The sequence below is a fragment of the Malurus melanocephalus genome, unplaced genomic scaffold (genome assembly GCF_030028575.1).
Source record: "Malurus melanocephalus ecotype Western Australia unplaced genomic scaffold, MMel_1.1 scaffold_30, whole genome shotgun sequence".
In the NCBI taxonomy this organism is placed as follows: domain Eukaryota; kingdom Metazoa; phylum Chordata; class Aves; order Passeriformes; family Maluridae; genus Malurus; species Malurus melanocephalus.
Genome location: NW_026623262.1, coordinates 2720179 through 2743824, shown reverse-complemented (window position 1 = coordinate 2743824; position 23646 = coordinate 2720179). Strand labels below are relative to the sequence as shown.

General features: G+C 38.8%; 1 protein-coding gene across 1 annotated transcript in view; it reads left to right on the top strand.

Annotated features, from left to right (window-relative positions):
- Positions 1-20019, top strand: part of ZNF385B (zinc finger protein 385B) — a 73555-nt gene extending 53536 nt beyond the window's left edge. Inside the window, exons 5-8 of the mRNA XM_057363737.1 lie at positions 15160-15405; positions 15498-15676; positions 16760-16861; positions 18483-20019. Of these exons, the coding sequence (XP_057219720.1) occupies positions 15160-15405; positions 15498-15676; positions 16760-16861; positions 18483-18701 (746 nt within the window). The 3' untranslated portion in view covers positions 18702-20019. The remainder of the gene's footprint in view (positions 1-15159; positions 15406-15497; positions 15677-16759; positions 16862-18482) is intronic.
- Positions 20020-23646: the final 3627 nt, after the last annotated feature.

Sequence of the window (23646 nt, the reverse complement as noted above, 5' to 3'; positions counted from 1 at the left end):
AGGTAACCACTTATTATCCTCTTCAACAGAGCTGATCTTGGCTCAGCTGCCATGAGGTGAATAGCACAGTTTTTTGACATGTGCATTGAAAATAACCAAAAAACACCCAACTCAAAAAAAGTATTTCTGACTGTCTGCTATCCTGCTCTTGTCACAGCAGCATCCAGACCATCTCTGGGTACTTAGCAGTGACAATGGGTGCTAAATTTTGGGTTGATTTAACTAGCAAATGGCATTTTAGGTTTGAGATGAYCTGTATCCAAGTAGCATCTTCAAGTAAACTAGCCATATAACTATAAAAAAGCAGCAATCTAACATTGATTTAAATATAAGACTGACTATTGAAAAGGAGTTTTAAAATTTTGGATGAATATTTTATTCTCTGAAAGATCAAAACCAGCTTTGTTGAAGAAGCTTACTGCTCCAGGTGTACAACATGAGAGCTCAGAAAACTGCTGAAGTAAAATATGAGTTAAAAATGTAGAGGCTTTAACATGTTAAAAATTCATTATGATAATTGTAAAATGCCCTCCCTCTCCAATGCTAAATGTTGAGGTCCAGATAACAAAAGTTTCATCACTTTTACAAACTCCATCTCTTTCATAGGTCTGGAGCTGTCTCGTGTTTCCTTTGCCAGACTATGGGGTCTGAATTGAATTATTTTCTTTCCTGTGCTGAATCTAAACTCTAGGTTCAGTTTTTGATCAAWTAATACAAGCAATCAAAAGGGAAACTTGCACTTGGTATTTTTTAATTGCTCTGTTTTGACAGTGTGTTGTTCTATGCTATTAATTAGTCTGTACAAATTAAACAGATTACCATCTGTGTCTGTTGGATTATACCACTGCAAGTGTTTCTACATTAAAAATAAATCCCAGTGGCAATTAGTTAAACACTTTCTTCCCATCAGGAGAACAGTGGGATTCTCCATGGAGAGTAGGCTCCTCAGAGCCTGTTACTGCTGTACAGGAGACATAGGATGGGGTGTTTGGGAGGAAAAAACTGGACCTGGAGCAAATTCTCTGTATTTGTTGGGAAAGCTGGTCACAAAAATGAGAACAACTTGAAGATTGGGGTTTTACCAGACTTCAAATAAACCATGCTTTTGTTCAGCTGCAGTTTCCCTTACAGATACTATGATATTATTGCTCATCTATTCTTTGACGTATGTTTAGCTCCTAAATGTAATGCTTATTGCAACTAAAGCAGTCACTAAGTCTCCATTGGGGATTTTTAATTTATTTTGGAGCAAACTAACTGATAGCATTTTTTCTGAATATTTTAACATAGCTCTCATTATCTGAGAAATGCATTAGTACTATATATTAACTTTTGGGGAACATTTTCATTTTCCTTGGAATATCTTTAATACTAAGAGTTTCAGTTCATGTGTGTATTTGTGATTTTTTTTTTATCCTGTTTTCCAGAGGAAATAAGACTTATGGTCATATCATCTGTTCATATCTTTGTTATTTTCTGGCTGTGTCTTCACAATTTTGACTATGTTGGCTGCTGTCCAAAAAAAAAAAAATTAAGATATTTTAATCCTATAAATTAGTCCTGTAACTCCTATAAATTTGATGAAAAATGCCATCTAGGGAGCAGAGAAGTCTTAACTTATGGTCCAGCCTGAAAGATGTTGCCATGTGGGCTCTGTTTTGCTGGAACTACTGACTGACCAGAGACTCTGCCTTCAGGATGGGGCATTTCAAAGTGTGTATGTGTGCTGTAGGTCTGAAAAAAAATTCATTAGAAGTACAAAAACTAAATTAAATCAAGGGAGGGAATTAATTCCACCACTTGGAAAGCTGTTGTTTAGCCACTGTACTTTGGAGAGTTCCTGAGAAAAGTTTGCCAAGCAGTAAATAATTTCTGGTGTYCTTTTCTTTGGCATGGAAGAAAGAGAAGCTAAATGGAGAAGACAGTTTTAAGTTGTTGTGATCTTTGTTACCTGCTGTACTTGCATGGGTATTAGTGAAGAATGAGTAGGGGTCATTACAGTAAACTGATAAACTGCAATTATTCTCTTATGTATTGCTACAGAGCCAAGTGTTCTTTGGGTCAGACGTAGCATGAATTCCAAAACATTTACTTGTCAGAAGTCACCACCATAGTACTAACAGGAAAAATAATTTCACTGTTAGCTCAGCTAGTGATGAATCTATCAAAGGCAAAATACAAATTCATCCAGTCCTTATTTTTCAAAATTTATGATGCAGTGGTCTMTCTACAGCTGTTCCTTTCAGCTTGAGAAATGTGGCTGCTGGTAGGGCTACAATAGTTTAATTAATCTTTAAAGCTTTTCCAGAAGAATGTGGGCTCCTGCAGACAAAAGTGGGCTCAACCAAACAGAAAAGGGTGACTGTGGTCTGAGCATGGCAATGCCCACGTTGTGAGAGAGTGATCTTTTGCCTGCTAATGTTCATAATACAGTGTGACTCACAAATGCACTTGTAAATTGATCATCAGCAAATACATAACAATAAAGCCATAGTGCAGGAATGGGGCAGGTGCCTGCAGCCTCAGGTAAGTGGATAATAATGGATTCAACTGAACTAGTTTTTACTCTAACTTTGTTAGGGTACTGTRTGATGTCATTGTCTAAGCTCACAACTCTTTGCTGTTTAGAAAACACTTGTTAATTGGTGCTTCTAAATAGCACCATCCTTCCCCTTTGACTCTGCAGACAGGAAAAAATGGCCGCAGATTGTGTGACAAGGTTGTTGTTTTCCTGCTCTAGCTGTGCCATCTCTGCTTGTCCTGATGGGTATTTGCAGATTGGAGGTGGCCACAGGGGATACTTTCGTAACCTGTCTCCCACACAGTTCCTCAAACCATGTACGAAGAGTCTATTAATGGCTATAGAATAGTTTCATATACTAAAAAAATCACTACTGTGATGCTGCAAGCTTTCTTGTAGCTGCTTTGAGATGTGGTTACAGAGCAGCTGTGTTRAAAGCACTGGGAGCTGCTCTTTCTSTGCTGGGTTGATCCTGGCTGGATGCCAGGTGCCCACCAATGCTCCTCCACCACTCCCACCCTGAGCTGGGCAGGGAAAATGAAATACAGAGAAAAGCTAATGGGCTGAGTTCTGTCAAACACCAGGGAAGCTTCTGACAGCTTCTCACAGAAGCCACCTCTGTAGCCCTCCCACTCCCCAAGCTGAGCCATGCAAACTCAGTATAGTGGGAAARATTCTCTTCCCTCCTTGTGGAAGCCCAGGGTTTTCAAGGCAGCTGCACAGAAATATGGGTGTGCGTATGACATTGCTTTAGAAAAGGGCAGGGGCAATAACCAGAACGCTACAKGGTTTAGAGTATTCAAAGTGTGCTTTAAATATAGCTCCAAGAATGAAATAGAAGATTGTGTCTGTGACCCCAGGTCAGCATARCCTAGATGCTCACAGTGATGAATCCTTCAGGAATGCATATGGTAATAATTGCATTTGAAATGTTACTGTTTATTTATCAAGGAAAGAGGAGTTCTTTGATTGTACTTTTAAATCAAAATAACTAGTTCAAAATGAAGCACACAGATGATGTGGCAACACCTTCTTTGCCTTTTGCTTTGATATGGAAATCAGAAAGTAAACACAACTGTTTTAAACTACTCAAGAGTCAAAATCGTATTTCAGATTATAAAAGGTAATCKTTTCCCTGACTTTGATCATTCGCTGTATGCTCCATTGGCCTGGTGCCTGTTTGTGAAATAACAGGCGTGGGCATTTCAGGTTCAGTCCTCATTCCAGCAAGAGCAGCAGGTTCTGCTACTTGGGAATTAGTAGACAGAGATAAACCCTTTGGGTGCTCTATGAAACCCCCTTTCTGTTCAGCAATAGAGAATGTTGCACACCTAACTAGGCCAAATGCTAGAACCTGTTTCAAATTCTGCCCCTTTGTGTGACAGCTTTGCTCTGTGATATTGTCTTGGAGCAGCTCAGCAAGCAGTGCACATGAKTATAGTGATGACATTAGAGCACACRAGCAGTCCTGTGCTGATSTGCTGTGTAAAAAGGGAAAAGGATGGGACTGCAATGCTTTTTGCCAGCTTTTTCATCCTAAGTGGGGCCTGTAAGAGTTATTTCAGTCATTACAGCTGCATAACTCTAACTARGGTGTTCTGAGGAACATTCTGGATTGTGGCACCGTGTCTGACACTGAGTGAATTAGATCACATTTGGAAAATAACCTGGGCCTGTTGGATCGAATAACTGATCTGATGTCATGTACACATACAGTAATTAGTTGGCCCATTAGACAGGACTGGCAACGCCAAGCTTTATCAGAGTTGACCTTGAGGCTTTGTCTGTGGGTTTTAGTTCATCGAGGGCTATCTGTGGATGCTTTCACAACAAAACTGAGTGGTTTTTTTCCTTTTATTCCTAAAGTAGCATGTAACATATTGAATCACTTTTACTCGGGAAGCTTATGATGGGTTGGATTTCTTCCGTGTCCCCAGTGCTGYTTATTCATCAACTACCAATGAAGCMAAATGTCCCAGTGGAGGGCTCAGTTTGTATTTCCTGAGTCCACCATCCATCAGGACACTCAAGTCATCTTGCTTTCATTGCTTATTTTAAAAATCTTTCTGCCTTACATTCTAAACTTCTGCATATACAACTCTTWACTTGGAGTAATGCTAAAAATACCAGATCTCTTAACAAAACCTCTTTTCACTTTAACATTTTATCACCTTTCCATTTATCATCTTGTTTTCCCACACATTTTAGAGGGATGTCTTGTTTACATGGCTCAAATGAACTGTTTCTTAAATAATCTTTCAGAAGTAGCTAGGAGCCAGAGACGTACAACCCCCCAGCTGRACTGGTGTATTTTTTCTGGGAAATTTGAGGTTATTTGTCACACAGATGTCATTATAAGAACCTCAAAGCTKAGAGTGTTTCTAAGGCAATTATTCTTAAATCTTATAATTGCGTAATGTACCAAAGTCCTCTAGACCTCAATACAGGTTGTGACAAAGCTGAATTTTGAGGGAGGGACAGGCATAGGGAAAGGCTCTAGGGGAGGAACAGGACAAGGATGTGTTTGGCTTGCTCTACCCCAAAACACAGGTAATGGCACAGTATAGAATTTTCTGCTTAACCACAGTGCTTTTGCAATTGATAATATAAAATATGATTAATAAATGCTCATAAATTCATTGCTGTTACACTGTTGCAAGTACCATAGGTGTACTTACAATGGCGCATACAATGCCTGTATTTGATTTAATAGTAAATAGCTTCTGGGCATTTTCTGGCAGGTAATTTCAGCAGCTCTTTCAGGAAGTTGCTGTTTGGTTTATGCTCTCAGGATGAAAAATGAGCCAAAAGAAAAATTAGCGAGTCAAAGGCTGTTAACAGGAAATCATTATAGTAAGTTGGATCTTTAAACAGTTTCTTCCCTGTCAGCCTTACTGTTCATACTTTTCAAAAGTGGATATTCAAGCCTCATCTTTCCATGTGTGTCTTTAAATCTAAATGGGAAAACAGTCATACTGCACATTTTGCTGTTGATAAGCTCTTGGGAGCTCCTGAAAATCTGTGGTCTGTCTATCACATTTCAAATTCTGCACCTCTACTGAAAACTGATTATAAGTTCCATTAACTGAAAAACAAGCTCTGCCGCTGACACACTTACATTGATGAGCTGTTGCAATTCTTATTCAAATRGGAAAAGGTCAAACTTTTCTCTCTCCAGTTATTATAGCAATCAGAGATATATGCAAGCAGGATTTTCTTTTGAAGGAATGGTAWGGTTTTTCTTTTCCTGCAGTAAAATAAGCATAAGCTTTGGATCAAAAATATACTGTAAGATGAAATAAGACTCTTTTGGGTGTTCTGCTCTGTGCCTGAGCATTCATGTGTCCTGTATCATTAAAACTATACCTCCAGTACTTCCCCTTACTCAAGTTTTAAAAAGTTGGATTTCATAGCATTTTTTTACTAGCATTCTTAAAATGATACAAAGAATTTTCTTTCTTCGGGGAGAAGTAGAGATAGATGTGGTCAAGCAGAATTGACTCTACTAGTGTTGTTGGACAATGGGAGCAGGGCCAGGGATGCTATCAGCTACTGGATTTTTTTTTTAGATGTGTTCATTTATGAACCTTTTATGAACTGAATCTTTGAATTCATTGAATCTTTCAGCACCTCTTTTATATTGTAAAATCAGATTCTGKTTTTTTTGTTTGTTCTGTTAATGATTGAATGTTGAATTGTCTATTGAACATCCCAAGAGGATGTTTTTTAACAAGCCTGGAAGAAATAACTTATCTGTACTTAATACTTTCACAAAACTTAATGAAGCAACATATTGCCAAGGAAATAAGGCAGTTATCTGATACCAGATACATATTTTTCAGTGGTATCAGAGAATAAATAACACAGTTCTKGTGGTTATTCATACAACTGGTAGCTGAATAAAGTATTCTCTGTGTCCAGCTGTACGAAGTCAAAGGCTRTGTTGAATGTGCAAAATTTAAGTTTTCTTCTTTTCTCTGAGCCTTTGAATAATTTAGTGTCCAAATGTAAAAGAATGAGTCAGGATCAATGCTGTTGCTTCAGCAGGGGGGAAATGTACGACATTTCCTATAGTATAAAAATTATTTATACAAATATTAGGCTACTCATTATGTCCTAATTACTTATTTTCATGGAGAGTGAAAATATTTTGGTATTGGTTAGACAAGTTATATCTGAAACGAAATTTATTTGTCAAATCTTAATGGCATGACTGAATGCTCAGAGTCCTCAGGCAAAGCGGCTATGCAGTGGGTGAGAATGCGCAATTACAGATCTCATTTAACTGAAATKAAGACAAGTGTTTCATAGCTGACTTTAACACAAGTTCTGTCTGGGCAAGTACCGAGTAAGTAGTTCAGACACGGGCCCATGAGAATTTAATTGCACAGTGTGTCAGTTCTCCTTGATTCTTTTATTTAGATGCCTGTAAATTTCATATTGAGTTCCAAACCACTTTGGCATCTGTGGACAGTTTTAAGATTCTTGTTTTGCGCAATCAGCAGGTGAAATATGTTTCTAGTAATATATTTCAGATTCATAAAAGGTGGAGCCAATGTTATTTTTACAGTTGAGATGATTAACTGAGACTAAGCAGAAGTGAAGGATCTCTGGGCAGAATACTGTGTTTGTTAYAATCTTTGAAAGTTACTTTTCTAAGCATTGCTACATTATTAAAAAGTTTAAAAGACAGTGCAGTACTGTAGAAAATTTGTATTCCAGGACCTCAAAAAAATAAATGTAGCAGAACTTGGAATGGGGGTATAAAATATTTTCAAAATAATAGATGTCTGGTGTCAGAAAAAGATAAGTTTATGACTAGCAAAAACCCTTTGCTTTCATCCAGAGGAGAGACATATTTTGTAAGAGCAAATCTTATACTGTATTTCAAGCTTTTCTCACACCATATTATAATTTTCCAAGTCACAAATTTTCCTATGCCAGCCAAAACAGACTGGCATAGCTCAGAAAACATTAAAGTAAATATGACTAGCTATAAAGCAACAGGACCCGGGAAGACTGAGCTTTTGGATGATCTCACTTTATGGATACTCTTTAACATTCATTAAATAACTTGCTAGCTGTGTTTTAGATCCACCTTGTTTCCAATTGCCAGCACTGTAGTGCTACTGTTCATGCTGAGTTTTGTGAACAAACTTCTAGAGGTGATTTTCCCAAACTGTCAACATATCACTGAGAAATTAGGTACTGAAATTGTTCTGTATTGGTGTATTTAGATTGGTTCATTTTCTCCAGAAATAACATGCTGCATTTGCCATAGTTACCTGTTCACCCTGTTAGGTCTGGAAATTGSAGGAGCAGGAGSAAGCTGGGAATTGTAATAATCCTTWTTTCAAATGAGGAAAAACCTCATGGAATGATCCCTTCATTCTGTAAAATACCATTAAAGATCAGCAGGTGACATGGAGATGCAATGCAAATGGCCTGAAGTGAGTGTTCAGAATCCGTTTGTTTTCTCCAGAATACTGCCTATACTCCTGCATTTTAGTGAACAGTAGAAAATCAACCCTCCTTTAGCTCTTGCACAGAGATATTGCATTGTGCTAAAGTGTGAAATATGTGCTTTTGAAATGTGAATGCCCTTTGCTGATACATAACAATTCTTGCAGTTATTTTGCTATATGTTTTATCCGTATGTGCCAACATTTTTTTTTTCTTCCCCTGCTGGTGTGTGCATGCAGATTTATCATGATCTGTAAAACARGCACTAACCAGCCAACCTAAACCAATTCCCTAAAAACACCAAATGTGTAAGGAATTGATTACAAATCATAGGCAATACAGCACGATCACCTCAGACACCCCAGTAACTGAAGCAGCAGTTGCTTTCAGTTCAGCAAGGTATACAGATAGGTACAGAAAGAGATTTTACAGGGCAAGGTTTTACACTTGCAGAACTATGTGTRCTTCTGAATATTTTCTAATTCTCATCAGCTCACTTTCATAAAAATTAAACCCAACCAAATCTGCAAAACCAAACCTTTGTAAGAGTACATCTTTAATCTGATCAGTTACAAGTATKTTGGTACTCTGAAAAAAACCCGCAGGTTCCTTTGGTATACTAAATCAGAAATCAAACATCTAAGAAATTGTCAACATCACTGCTGTASCATAGCCATGCAAACAATACTTCTGAAGTGAAAAAAGACACTTTGGCTCGACCTGTTGGAAAGTAGGTATGCAGTTAATCAAATAATCAGTCTAGCTGCYGAATTCACCTCAATTTGTACAGCCATCCAAACATTTTCTGATGTAGCTTCAGTATCTTGAGAAAATATGTTGCAGCTTATTTCAGGGCACATTTGTATTTGACATGAAAAGCTTTATATTTGTAGCTTCCATTTGTTTCTCATCTTTGTATAGAGACAAAATTTATYTTCTTTAGAATGGGTCAAACAGATTTATTTCATTATATAAAACCTCACTCTTTTTCATAGAGGCCTGAAATACAAGAAAAAATATTTTGCAAAAACTAAAAGTAAACCAAAGAGTTAATAGATTGACTGTGCTGTCTGATTTGCATGTAGGTTTGCAGTGGAATTTTTCTAGAACAGAGCCCTACGGGTTTTTCAGCCTCATTTCTCAGTAGACTGCACAACTGGTGAGAAAGTAGGTATTTTGTCTGACAGCCATTAGAGTCTCATTATTCAGCAAATGTGCAGATGAAACAAAAAATATTTTGAAATACCTTATTCAAGTCTTAATGAGTGTCAAAAAGTAATCTAATGTTCTTTGTTGTTTGTTTTCTTGGGGTTTTTTGTGTGATGCTGGGATGCAGGACAGAGCGCTTACAAATGCTGTGAAGGTTATGACCTCTAGTAACTTAATTGCTGTCCTGCTATTGTCTTTATGACRTATATTACTCACAGTGTTCATCTTTTTCTTCATAAAAAGAATAATTAATTTGGTGTGTATGTGCTTTATGCCTCTATAGCATTGTGAACCAGAAGAAAAAGCTTTCTGTGAAGAATAGAAACTTGAAACTTGCTTTTCTTACTGGAGTGATCGTCTGACTTTCTATTCAGTAATCTTTCTGCTAACACATTGAAGGAGGCCCTTCTTTTCATCCTGTTATTCAGTCATTGATCATCTCCTCCCTTCATATCTTATTTCAGGCCAAAGCGATGTACAGCAGCTATTGTTTCCAACATAATTATTTGTGTGTGATCTCATCCTATCCCCAGACCTGTGTCCCAGGATAAATCCTAAGGTTTGGTCAGGCAGTCCTACACATACAGTGTGACTAAATAARTATTCCCCATCTTGATTTTACTTTGTTGTGGTTTCTTAAGCTCTCACTGAATTACATCCAGACAGGCTTGCAATTTCTTTGACTGGCATGGCTTTACTGTCATATTTGTTTTAAACCCTGTAAATTTTGTTACAATATTTCTGTGGTACAGGTCAACCTACTGATTTTTCTCTCTCTCCAAATTTATGTCCTTCACTTTCAAAGCTCTCCATACCTTCATATGTCTTTCATAATACCTTTTCAAACGCTGTYTTGCTCCAACCCCACACAGCCATTTAAACCAGCTTCTGATACAGYTTCCTGCTTTGCTTGGGCCTATTTGTGAAGAGCTCCCTGCAATCAGCTGCAAAACTTGCTTTTTTATTCTCAGCTCTGAAAATTTCTGTTTCACTGTGATGGACTGAAAAGCACTTGTGGGAGGTTTGACTGCCAGAATGGTGCCCGTGTCAGTGACTGGTTGTTGTGTCTCCCTGCAGTTTCATTCCTGTCTGTCTGCAGCTGTCATCTCTGCTTTTAAATTGGTCATTTGCTCTGGGGAACCAATTCTGCTGTGTGCAGAAAGCTTAGAACAGAGAGGTCAAGTGGTAACTCTTGAGTAACTATTCAAGTAACTCACCCATCTTCAGGATKGTCAGTGGGCATATTTGATAAAGTGTGGGGGGAAGTAATTAAATTTGTCATTTTTTAGACTTATTTCACATGTGCCAAGCATTTAATATGTCAAATCTAAACTGAGAATGTTATTTTTCAATAGGCAAATTTTTTTGCTTTGTGTTTATTGATGCTAATTTAGCTWTACTGATAAACTTTTCAGCAAAATTTCTTGGATTGCCTACTACTGTAATTAATGCAACTGGTTTTACCTTTGCTGCACAGTTGATTGGGGAAAGAGCATTTAATACAATAGTCTGACAATCTCATTGATTTCCTTGTCCCATTCTGTAATCACTGTATGCTTCAAAGATTATTGAATGCAACTCAGTACTCACAGGCATATTTGGAGTTGTTGAAATTACATGGAGAACCTGAAATCTGTTTCACTCAGTACAGCTTTACTAATATGGGAGATATATTTGCTTACCTTCAAACTCTCCCTTCATCTCCAAAATCAACACTTCAAGCTAAAAGCAGTTCCCTGTGGCACAACTTATGTGAACTCAAGGCTATCATAAGCCAATCTTGGCACCACACTTTCAATATTCCATAAATAGACTATGGGAATAGAATTATTTCTTTTCAGAAATATTTTTTATTTTAGATTTCATAGGAAGTGACACGGTTAGAAGTTAATTGAAAGTATTCAGGAGCACTAAGCTGTCCTTTTTTTAAAAGGTTGTTCTTTCAGTAGTGATAGCCATGCAGTGACTGAGTTATACAGTTATTTCATCATGAAGTCCAAATTAAAACTTCTTTCTAATGTGCGCCAAACCATCACTCTGACTCAAATAAAAAAGACACCATTAGTGARTAGGACCGATTGTCTATGCCACAGCAACTGTAGTGAGAGTGTCATGACCTGCAAAGGTCAGTGAGTCCCTGCAGCTGTAGGAGTGAGGCAGCAGAACCTGTAGGTTTGSACCTGTGAGGTGTTAACCTGCAGTGTCCTGACCTTGGCATGGGGAGCCAAAATGAGGCAGTGCTGATCAGATAAATGAGTCTTGAATTTTAACATGGCACTGATACAAGCATGAGTCAAACAAGCAGAAATTTGTGAAAACAGCTTCAAAGCAGAATTAAAACAATGTAATGGGTGAGAAAATCATTGATATTACTGAGCCCAAAGCAATACTTAATTAGCTTGCTTAAGTTATTTTCCCTGGGCTCTACTTCAAAATAAATTCAAGCTTCAGTAAGAACCTGAATCATCAATTTACTTTTCCGGAATTAAAGACAGGAATTTAAGACAGATGAAATATGGCTTTTTTTTGCATGGAGAAGGAATGTAGATGCAGAAAAACAGTACAAATTAGCTTTTAAATTAACTTCTTGGATGTGAGTTTTGGTGCGAGCATTTCAACCTGAGCCTGATGCAGATTGAATCACAGCTACTGCCTTCACGGACTAGGCTGGTCCTGCCCTGCTCTCATGCCTCCAGCTGTGCTCTGCTAAGCTGTGCAGCAGAAACTGGTGTGTCCATGGTCTGGGCATGATGGACTCACTCCTGCACTCCTCTGGGTTCTGCCTGGCTCTGTTGGCCTCCACCCAGGTGGAGATCAGAGCAAATTTGAACCTATTCTCAATAATGCCTTCAGAAACAGCAGGAGGGCTATAATCCCACAGCTGCATCTCACAATTCACGTGTATTTTAAAAGGTGATTATAGTTTGGAGCTGTGGGTATGCATACAGCCATTAACAGTTTTATTTTTTTTATTTCTGCGTGCAGATATTAGTTGCTAGCTCTGTTCTGTAAGTACAAATAAAAGCGTAATCTTCTTTGTGCTTTGTATATACATGCAATTTGCATTTCCTGTGCTTTGCACGGTTGAAYAGTTGGCATTTCTGTCTCAAACATAAAACTGTAAGTAATGGTGTTTTGAATTCTGTGGATTGATTGAAACAATAAGCTGATATCAAAAGCCCATTTGGAGAAATGCAATTTTCTGATTTTAGAAACCAAGAAAACCCAGTTCTGGCCCCACTTCAGTGACAAATATGCAGTTAGCTCCGTGTACTTTCTGTGGGAGTTAAACTGTATAATAACCTTACAATTATGATCTTTGAAGATGTTCTGCATTAAACATTTAGAATGGTGRAAGAAAACATTAATTCATAGGGGGGCGTGTGCCTCTCCTTATACATCCCAATCGATAAAGAGCTTATYTTTAATAAAGTCAGGAAGCTTTCCAAATGATGTAATTATTATGTGAACCAARGATCTTTCCAAAAGCTSTGATACTGGCAGAATTGAGCCCAGYTGCATGCTGGTTACTTCTCTCTAGTTTTGTAGAAGTTTTCRTGGTAGTTTGTTAAGTGTTGTGTGCTCTAGAATTGCTAGAATWTGAATAGTGGAAAYACTGTAAATMTAAGGAGTATTATAAATATCARCATACTACACCAGCTGKTGGCCAGCTAAGCRAGGAGAAGTGGGAAATGAAATCTGYAATTTTTCAATCATCTGTTAAATTCAGTGTTGGAAAACCATTGGTGGTCAATGTAAAATGGATCTTCTTCCACATCTTGGAATCTTACTCTACAAACACTTGATGGGCAGAACAAATGAAGTCTGCTGCCTCTCACTGGTGGTCAGTGAGAGCAGTGCAGGCAGGGACTGTGGGCAGGATCACCCTCCTGCCTGTGCCTGTTGCACGGGGGTGATGATTTCTATCTCCAGGCACCACATTTTTATGGTTACATTAAAAAAAAAAATACACGGGGAACAACATACAAAAACCCAAACCCGAAATAGAAGTGTTAGTTGGTATATGTTAACATAGAGCTTGCAGTTCTGTGGGTGTATTTWTCCTTAAGGGCCTGAAATGTAAAATACTAGGGAACCTTCCTTTATTCCACTCAGGTTTACATATATCCTGGTGTTATACCTTTTGCAGTTTGGCATAATACTGCAGAGAACAGAAACAACAACAACAATTCTATTTTTCTGTAATGTAAATTTGYAAATGGCAGCTGTTCAGTGTGTTTCATTTGTAGACGTTAGCACCTCTGAGAATTTTCTATACTGAAAACTCTTTGATTTAGAATGTTAGCAAATGTTGTTTATTAAAATTGTATTTTATGAAGACTCATAAGTCAAACAGAGTATTCTAGATTTTTGCAGATGTGACATTACTATGGAGACTTTAAAATTGAATAGCCTATGAAGTACAAGTTAACATCGGTTTCATTTGTCATACTTCATCAATCAAAATACCTTCAGAGTCTGGTTCTAACATTAATTTGCTCTTAATAGTAGTCTTTATACTTGACTGTTTTCAATGTTTAGTACAGTTCATTTTGTGTAATTTCAAAGTATTTTCATTGTTATTAAAAAAAAAAWAATAGTTCTTTTATTAGAATTTCCTTCTCCTGGTTTATAACAATCTAAAATTGATGTACTGCAATGCACTTCTGGGAAATATGCCAACAACTGTAGGGTTTAGTTTCAGGATGGCTATTCATAGTTCATACACGCTTCCAAGAGCTTGTTTGAGTGGGTACARTCTGAGTGGGTACAAATGTTTTCAGAGCTCTTGGTTGCAGTCTTGGCCTGATACACAAAGGCATGTTAAGATAGAGTCCAGTAGCTGTAAACATAAGGATCCATATTTAAAGATCAGTGCTCAAAATTGAGCCTAGTGTTTCAAGTYAGTTCAACTCTGTTTAGGACTAAGCCATGGGTTTCAAATGGGGAGGTTGCTCTTATGTAGATAATGTACTTGTTTAGATAATAAAATTTGATTCCAGTTGTTCAGTGACACTTATCCAGTGATTTCTGGTGTCCGTTTTCTCTTGGGGGTTGCTCACACCAGCACCACAGCACTGTCCCACTCCCATCCCATATTTGTTATGGATGGAGCTTGTTTTCCTGCTGGCAGCTAATATGGCTCATGGTCACAGGGYCTGCAGTTGAGCAGCTTCAAATGCAATGAGCTCTTGAAGGTGGTGTGTAAGCAGGGAGCATTTGAATACTGGCTCTGGCACAAAGTTCCTCTGTACCCAYGGCTGGGACGTTTAATGTCCTGCTCTGCGATCACCATCTGCAAAATGAAGGAATACCTGCCTGTCTGTCTCATAGGAGCACAGTTATTGACTCATGCTTGTGAAGTGACAAAGGAATGCACTGAATGCACASAGAAACCATCTGAGGTACAAATACGTGGGGAATTGTTCTTGGAAAAACAAAAAAAATATTAGCAACTGTGTTCATGTGTGTTGCGTGGCTACCATAACTCCTGGAACTGAAATGAGCGATGCATGTCAAAATGGTGCTGGAGCCTTTCAGTGTCCTCCTAGTGACTTTGAGAAACTTGAGCCTTCCAAAGGCAAATATATTGCTTTTCAGAAATACATTTTAATCCCCAGTGCAAAGGCCTTGTGCGTTTCCGAGTGCTGTCCCCTCTTTTACCCTGGCTTCCTTTAGGATTACGTGGGCTCCTTTCAACTGGCCATACTGCAGCACGACAGCAACAACAGCTGGCATGAATTTGTTGAACTCGTTGGTGTTCACTGGTAACCTTAATAACAGGAAAATCATTCCTTTTGTTAAATTACATACGTTTCATGGTAGGACTTTAACAAGATGTCAAGGATGTGCTGATGAGATAAATTAGCCGCCTGCTATGTTATGTTCACTAAACCCACAGGACTATTACTGTAWGATTTTTGTGTGTGTGGCATTAAACAATGTATGTATTTTACTTCTTCCAGAAGATAAAGGGAAAGCAAAACCCAGTAGTGCAAGTCAGCAGTCCAATACAGAAGTGGATCCTTTTGCTCCCAAACCTGGAGTAGCAGCAGTGGCACCTGCAGCACCTGCCTCATCCTCCAAGAGCACGAATGGAGCTGCTAGCACAGTTACTGAGTCAGAAGAGGAAAAAGCCAAAAAACTMCTTTACTGTTCATTATGCAAAGTGGCTGTGAATTCCCTTTCACAACTAGAAGCCCACAATACAGGTGAGTATCCACATGGTATGAGTCAATTGCGTTGAGGCATATATTTTTTATGCTGCTGATCGTGAACTCGCTTGCATCTCCTTGCCCATTAGGCTCCAAGCACAAGACCATGGTTGAAGCTCGGAATGGTGCTGGTCCCATCAAGTCTTACCCTAGGCCTGGATCTCGAATGAAGGTGCAAAATGGCAATAAAGGCTCAGGACTGCAGAACAAGACATTCCATTGTGAAATCTGTGATGTCCATGTTAATTCAGAAATTCAGCTTAAACAGGTAACWTGCATGTACCTGGAGCTCTTTCTGTTGGTTTTAGCTGCATTGCAATGTTGTAGGTGCTGTGTGAAGACRTTATGGTGAACACTAAATGATCTTAGTATTTATCTGTCATCTCAAAACTATTTCTAAATATTTCATCATAGGTGAAGTTCACCTAGTTGTTTCAATTGGGAAAAATGGGCTTGAGAGTTGTAAAGCAGAGGTGTCAGTATCAGTGAATGACATAGCAGATCTCACTTAAAAGTTTTCTGTGGTTCAAGATAGAGATTTGAGCCTCAGTCTCCCAACTATAGCAAAATCTGGGTTGAGGTTCCCTGAATTGATCATTTGATGCTGTTGCAGTCTGCCAGAATAATGTTTAATGCTATGTGAGAAGGAAAACATGACTCAAATCTCTTGGTTTGGGACAGTCACCATAGGGTAATACTGTAGATATGTCTGAATTGTGTAGAACAACATTATCATTAACGGTGTAGCTGTTGTGTGGCTGTGGAWCTGCTCTGTCTGAGCCAATTAGCTCTGGGTTCAGAGCYGTGCCCACACAAATACRGTGATTCTGATACCCAGGTGGGAACCCCAACTGGATGGTGCTGTGCTGTGCTGTGAGGATGTGTCCTCTGCTCCTCTGTTATTTTCGTCAGCTCTAAGATAATATTAAATTGGATGGTGYAGACATATCCCTAGGTACTGGTTCTTCCTTCAGCTAATATTGAATTATTTATACAACTGAACAGTATCAGCAAGATAGAAATTTACCTTKTGCTTCTGAATATCCCTGTGACCTAGTGATTGCAGCTGTGCCTGGTTTAAAGCTCCTCAAGTGGAAAAAGGAAATACTAACCAAAAGATCAATAATCTGAGAGCCTGTCTCAAATCACAAAATATGCTGTTTGATTATTCTGATTCTCTATTTGATATGCTCCAAATTGCTATGTTTAATTTAGCAAAATTCATCTCTGCTCTCTCTAAAGAACCTACTTTATCTTACAARCAGGGGCTTAGGCATATCCTGCTGATAAATCAATTTCAAAACCAAGAAATGTTTAAACAGCTAATTAAATGTGAGGATATTTATTTCAGCACATTTCCAGCCGAAGGCATAAGGACAGAGTTGCAGGAAAGCCTATGAAACCTAAATATAGTCCTTACAACAAACTGCAGCGCAACCCAAGTATTTTAGCAGTAAGTATTTTTATTTGTCATCACTGTCTGTGTGAATTTGTGACCTTGGGGACTCCCACTGCATGGAGATAGGAACATGACAGACCTGATGCTTCTGCAGCCTCTTTCCCCTGCAGGCTGAGTCTGCTCAGGAATCAGATTTGAAGGTAGTTATGTATTCTCTCTGCCCAGTCCRAGGCATGCAGACAGCACTGCAAGTATTATTGGCTGCTAGAAAGRAGGGAATAATCAGTGGAATGGGAAATGAGCCATAGGCCCTGTGGAAAGTATATTGTCTCTGCTGGGTGAGGGCTCTTCTTGAAGGCAGCAATGGATATGATCTATCTTTTTGCACACCTGAGATAACTCTTAAGTTATGATGGATGCAGTCAGGGAAAAGGATTTAGGATATTAAGATACAAAAATGCTAGTGCTCATTCTCTGCATACAGCAAAACAGAATGCTGTGTGGGTGTATTAGCTGGTGCAAGAGTCATCAGGTGTTTGGGAGAATTGACTGCCTGWATGTTCAGGCTGTCTGTCACTGGCTGTCAAACACCTCTCCTCTCCAGTGCCAGTAGTCAATCCCTTCCACACCCACTTGCATTTCCAGGAATCTCCCAAGCTGCTTCTGCCAGTCAGCTGCAGCCAGACTTCAGGCTGGCTTTAGGACARCACAGTTTGTTTGTATGTTTGTTTGCTCATGACACAGCCAGTATTTTATTCATTAGAGAAAAGTACTTGCCACCTGTAGCATAAAAACAGTTTACAGGTTGAAAAGAGACAGGTGTAAATGTATGYAGGCAACAGAAAGCAAGTGGAAAGCCTTTAAATGCTAAAATATTGATATGTCTTTGTGATCATATAGAGGAAGCTGCAGACTTCCTTTAAGTCTCCCCACTCGATAGGTTCTGCCCATGCTCCTACAATCTCCTTCACTTGTATAATACATCATTTTACAATCTATTGCATAAGGAGAGATCATCAATTAGGAAGGAAGAACATGAGTATTTTTGCCTGCACAAATGTATGACTGTAGTGCAACCCATTTTCAATGGGACATATGGATATGAGTGTATATATTTCTGATTAGCTGTTTCACCATAAGCACCAGCAATGATTGTAGACCATAAACTGAGTGATACATATTTCAGAAAAAAATTCTTTATGGTATCAGTTTTAAAAAATATTCCTACTTTGAAAAGAGCAGGTCTGCATTGGAAGGTGCAAAGCTGACTGGACTAATACCGTCTTCCCATTTTGTCCATTCTAATTTTTTACAATTCATTTTTGCAAGTGGAAAATTTGACGTTTGATATTGAAGTCTTAATCATGGGGATATTTTTAATATTTCATGCACAGCTATAATTTATAAAAAGATATTCACTTGCAAATTATGCTTCCTTCTAAACATCAGTGTGATAGTCTTGAAACTCAAGAGATTTATTTATCTTTAAATACAGGATTTGGTTGGAAGTAAAAGGACAGTACAGGTAACATTTCTAGGCAGCTGACAAGAGGCTTCTGTGAGAAGCCACAGTGTCCCCTGTGTCAGGGTTCGCTTTTTCCCTTGTGTGAAAGTGGGCGTTGGGAGAATTGTATTTACATTTCTTATGTGTGTGTGTGTGTCTGTTTCATTACAGGCAAAACTTGCATTCCAGAAGGACATGATWAAGCCGCTGGCACCTGCTTTCCTGTCCTCTCCTCTGGCTGCAGCTGCAGCCGTGTCCTCAGCCCTGTCCCTGCCTCCCCGGCCCTCGGCATCCCTGTTCCAGGCAGCAGCAATTCCGCCCGCTCTCCTCAGRCCAGCCCACGGGCCCATCAGGGCAACGCCTGCCTCCATCCTCTTTGCACCATATTGATTTATTGATGTGAAAGGGAGATAACCATGGCCAGTACCAGGGGTAAAGGGAAGCAGRAAAGGGGTTGAGATTTTTAAAATGTTTCTCTTTTGCAATGCCATCCAGCATGGCACCTCATCCAACCACATCACAAAATCCATCGCTGACGGCACTGCATTTTGGAGTCTAGCCAACTCTCTCTCTCTATTTTTTTTTAAATCAAAATAGTGTAATTTGCTTAAAAATTAAATTGCTCATAAAATTTATACCATTAACGATTCATGCATCTATTCATTCTTTTCTTATTTTTTCAATTTGTATGATGCACCTTAGAATCAAGGAACATAAAATATTCTCCTGACAGACTTGAAAACTAGGGTCTTCCTTGCTCACACCTATGTAAATACTTCTCTGAAAAGCAAAGGGGTATAATCTAATATGGAGAACAGGAAAAGGCAGAAGAACCAAATGCTTGATTGCAAATAACATCTCAAAAAAGAATTGCGTCCATTTTCTTTGTGTGCTCTTGTTGACAGGGATTGTGTGTTGTCCTAGAYCCCAGTACAGGTGTATCTTGTGTAGTATTACCGATGTATCATGTCTGATTTTAATATTTTTAGTTTCTGTGCAAATGTTTGAAAGCAATGCAACGCTGAAGCTTTTAATTATTTCTTTTGTGTCATACTATTTAGAGAAGTCAAAAATAGAAAGCCATATAACATAGAGTTAAGRTTACTGCTTGTTTGTTACTTTCATTTAACTTATTTTTGTTGTTCTTCACTGGTGTTGCTAAGCAATGTTTAAAGAGAAAAAAAAGCTTTTCAATTGCACATTGCCACAGCTCGCATTGTTCAAGAAGACAATGGATCCATGTGTTTGTACGTAAATATCCTGTTTTCTTAATTTCTGACTAGTCTCCTTTGTAATGATGCTGCATAACATTGTGGCTCCCTAATGCAATAATGTACAGAACATAAAATATTTATAAATGACCATATTCTCTGTTTACTGACTATATTGCGGTAATGTCCTACTTATCTTCTTACCTCCCCAGCCCTTTTATAAAGGTGAATCAATATGCAGTGCTCAGACTGGAGTCATTATGTGATAATGGGGACTACAGGTGGAAGAAAGGAAAAAAAAGAAAAGATAATTAACTTTTAGAGCATTTTATCAGAAATCCATAATAGTAAGATGTCTGTGTATTTTTTTAAATGTACCTTTTCAATAAAAGAATAAGAAAATTATATATTTTTAATGTGTTTTAATTGGTACAGGGTTAAAAAAACCTGACACAAAGTTAGCTAAAGGAGTCTTCTGGAGTAGATAAAGCACTGGAGTTGCAATAAAGTATAATTACAGAACTTGTGTTTGTTTCCCTTTTGTTTAAATGTCTTTTCCTTACTGTGGCCTGTAACAGCTTTTACTGGGGCTTTTTTGAGCAGAACTGTAAACATTCGCTACATCAGAGTTTCTGAGGAAGACGTGGTAGAAACAGGTGTGTGGTTATGCAGGTCTTTTCTGTATCACCAAAATGCTACATCATGGTGGTTATACCATTGCTAATGGAGACGAAGGATTAACTTTAAAACCAGCCTGGGCAGACCTGAGACTGGAAGCAGGTAACTTTGGAGCCAGGACTTGCTATGAAGCATGGGCAAAAGATGCAGTTGCTTTACTCAGCAGCAGGCTTTTGAAGGTAGGTATTTGGGGAAGCTTTGAAATAGCCTTTTTTTACTGCTGTAAAGCTTGATCTATTCTGTAGAAGCCTGTTCTTTGTTAATAAAAAGTGAAAAGTAAGGAGTACAAGAGTAAAAAGACTTATCTGTAAGGCCGTTAGGGTTAATACGAAGCTGATAGGGCCATTACAAATTCACAAAGACCAAGGAAAAAACTTCAGAAACTTTATAATGGTGATTTTACAGACCAACTTATACCTCATAGTAGTGACATTATTAGAAAACATTTTCTGCAGGTGTAATTCTTGCCAATTACCACTGTTCTGTGGCACTGTCAACTGTGCTGTATCCTGTGAGAGGATGATTTGCTGGCGAATCACCTGCCAAGGGGTAGGTAAGGAAATCCAGACTTTTGACATCCTCTGGGGGAGCAGTTACCTTTGTATGAATCTTGTGGACTGTGAGAATCACAGGGTTGCAGGTAGGCACCCTGCCATGTTCATCTCTTTGTGTCTGTTTTTGCAAGGAGTCAGATTTAAGTGCTCTGCTCCCTTCAGAGAAGTTAATTCCAGGAGGAGTCTGTTTCTGTCTGACRTGAGCTATATTTGGAGAACTGTGTATTTAAACTATAAAGTCACCAAACAGTCCATCTTCAGTATCTTTCCTAAACCGCAAAAACCCACCTCCTACCCCTTCCCCAGAAACAAACCACCACCACTGCAGGGAGAGTAAAATGGCATGAGATTTTGTGGTGTCAGATTTTAGCAAATAAGAAAGCCTRAGAATAGGGGACAACATAACCATGACTCTTCTTATTTTATCTGTCTAAACTCCGTCAGCCTTGACTACACTAAGCACATTTTCTGGCAGATCTGGTGCTTGCCTTAGAGGGTCAATGATGCCTGCAAACTCTTCCTTTTCAGGATATATTATCTCCTCAGGAAGGCAGGTGGTAGCTTCATTCAAAACTAATTTTCATGTTGAACTGTGCCAAATCGGTCTTCGTATGCAATTTGAATTTTTAAGCATTCTCTAACGTGTCCTGCAAAGGTTGAATGAAACTGCATCCTCACTGCTTGAATTCAGCAGAGTTGCTCAGGGGTCTCACGGTTGAATAGTGTGAGTGTACCCCTTGCCCAGCCAGGCAGATGAAATAGTGGGGGGTTGTTTTATATGAGAACAAATGCACTGTCTCCACCCTGCTCTTTCTTGCCTGTGTAACTGAGATGGGAGTTCTGTTCCTGTTTGGAACTGAGTCCACCYACCCTGGAGAACAGCACTCCAAGCAGCGTAGCCACACGACAGAGGGTGCAAATGTGCCTTATGATGCATTCTGTGCTGGGGGATTGCATCCCTTCCTGTGGAATATCTGACTTGCTTCAGAGAGACGGGAGATCTGTTCCCTGTTGTCTGTCTGCCTGTGAATCCAGGAACACAGCAGTCCCTTCCCATAGTTTGAAAAGGTAATTGTCCAGAGTGTCTCAAGTCTATGCCTCACTCCTACCCAGAGGTTTTTCCAATGTCTTTTATTCCTTCCTCCCTCCCCCAGTGAAGAGGCAGAGTTMATGTAGAAAAACCCATCCAGTACGAGATTCACCTGTGACTTTGCAGGGTGARTGTTTGCTGCTGAATCATTCAGCCCCCAAGAAAAGGGAGACAGAAACAGGAACACAGTGTCTGACTCCAGTCTGAACTTCATTAGGAAATGTTTTTCACCTGTGACAAAAAAAAAACAACAAAACCCCATAAATCCCAGAATCCAATTCCTTGCTGATGCTAAGTAGCCCACTCTGCTACTCATCTTTGGAATACATGAGGATGGAAGACCCTGCCAAAACAGATACTTTCTACAACATGCCCTTTGTGGTGCCACTCAGARCACCAGGCTTGTAAATCAGCTTCAGGGGTTGCTCTCTGTAAATGATTTAGTGAGGGAGATACTGATTAGTGGTAGCAAAGGCACCAGAATTGTTCAAATTTAGAGGGTGATAAGAATTACATCCACATTTTCAAATGCAGAAGTTAATTTTAAAATAATTACTTGCTGTTCCCTCCCTGGGACTTAATGCTGGAAACACTCTGGTGCCTTCTAAATCATCAGAGCTGACCTGCTCTGCAGTCCTCTGTCATGGGAAAAAAAGCATTGAAGAGTTTTAGTCTCCTTCTGAAAATACTTAACTCCTTATATGTGTTGCCTGCCATTGCTCAAATCTATTTTTAAGGGTATTCAAAGGGAATCTGAGACACTTTAAATTAGCATTGTGACAGCTGGCTGTGTGCTAGGATGATGTTCCAGCATCCCAGACAAGAGGCAGCAAGAGGAGAGTGGGCAAGGGAGGCTGCGAGAGGAGAGGGGGGCTCAGGGTGTGGGAGCTACTGAGAGATACAATGCACTCGGCCATTTCAGGAGAAAAACGTGGGTTTTCAGACTGCCAGCTTTTGTTTACATTGTGAGTGAGCAAGAATTGTGGTTTGAAATGCACTTAAGTTGTCACTTAAAGAATATTTAATTGAAGACTTAAACTAAAGAGCTGATTTGACAGATGCTTGATGGATCTTATGAAGTGGACCAKTCTATGGTGCCAGGAACTTCACCACTCTAACCCATTCTACTGGCATCTCTTTTTCTGTGACTTAGAAAATACATTTGCATGCTAAAACACTTAATTTCTTTTTCCATTTTCTTTTGCTAGGGCTACAATTTTAACTGCCAAATCTTATCCTGTGACTTGAAAAAGCTCTGATGTGCAGTAAGCTCAGAAATCCTATTCATTTTCCACAAGGCACATTCACATTTACTATCAGCATCTCCAGAGACGACAAATGTTCCAAGTCAAGCAATTACCAGAAAGCAAKGAAGAAACTGGGATGGTGATGGCTATTTCTTTTTATTCATATGCTCAAAGCCTTTGTTTGCTCTAAAGTAGATGTTCAGCTCCATACTTCTGTAACAGAGAACAGTGATAATGAAGACAGAACTTTAATAGAACTTGAACATGGTATTGACATGATCAGACATCCTTTAAAACATGCCATGTGGAAAATTTATTCCTAGTTTGATCGCGTCTTAAATTATCTGATTCTTTCACAATACACTAGTTTTCCAGAGAGTAAGGTCAATAGAAATGGATGCCAAAGAGCAAATAAGGCTTCTTTTAAGAGGATAGGAATAAAAAAATTGCAATCGTTCTCTTTCATTTTAGGAATATATTTCACCACATTGTCAAAGGAATTGTCTTATCATGAGAGATAGAGAACATGAAAATCATCAAACTTTTTTTGATTGA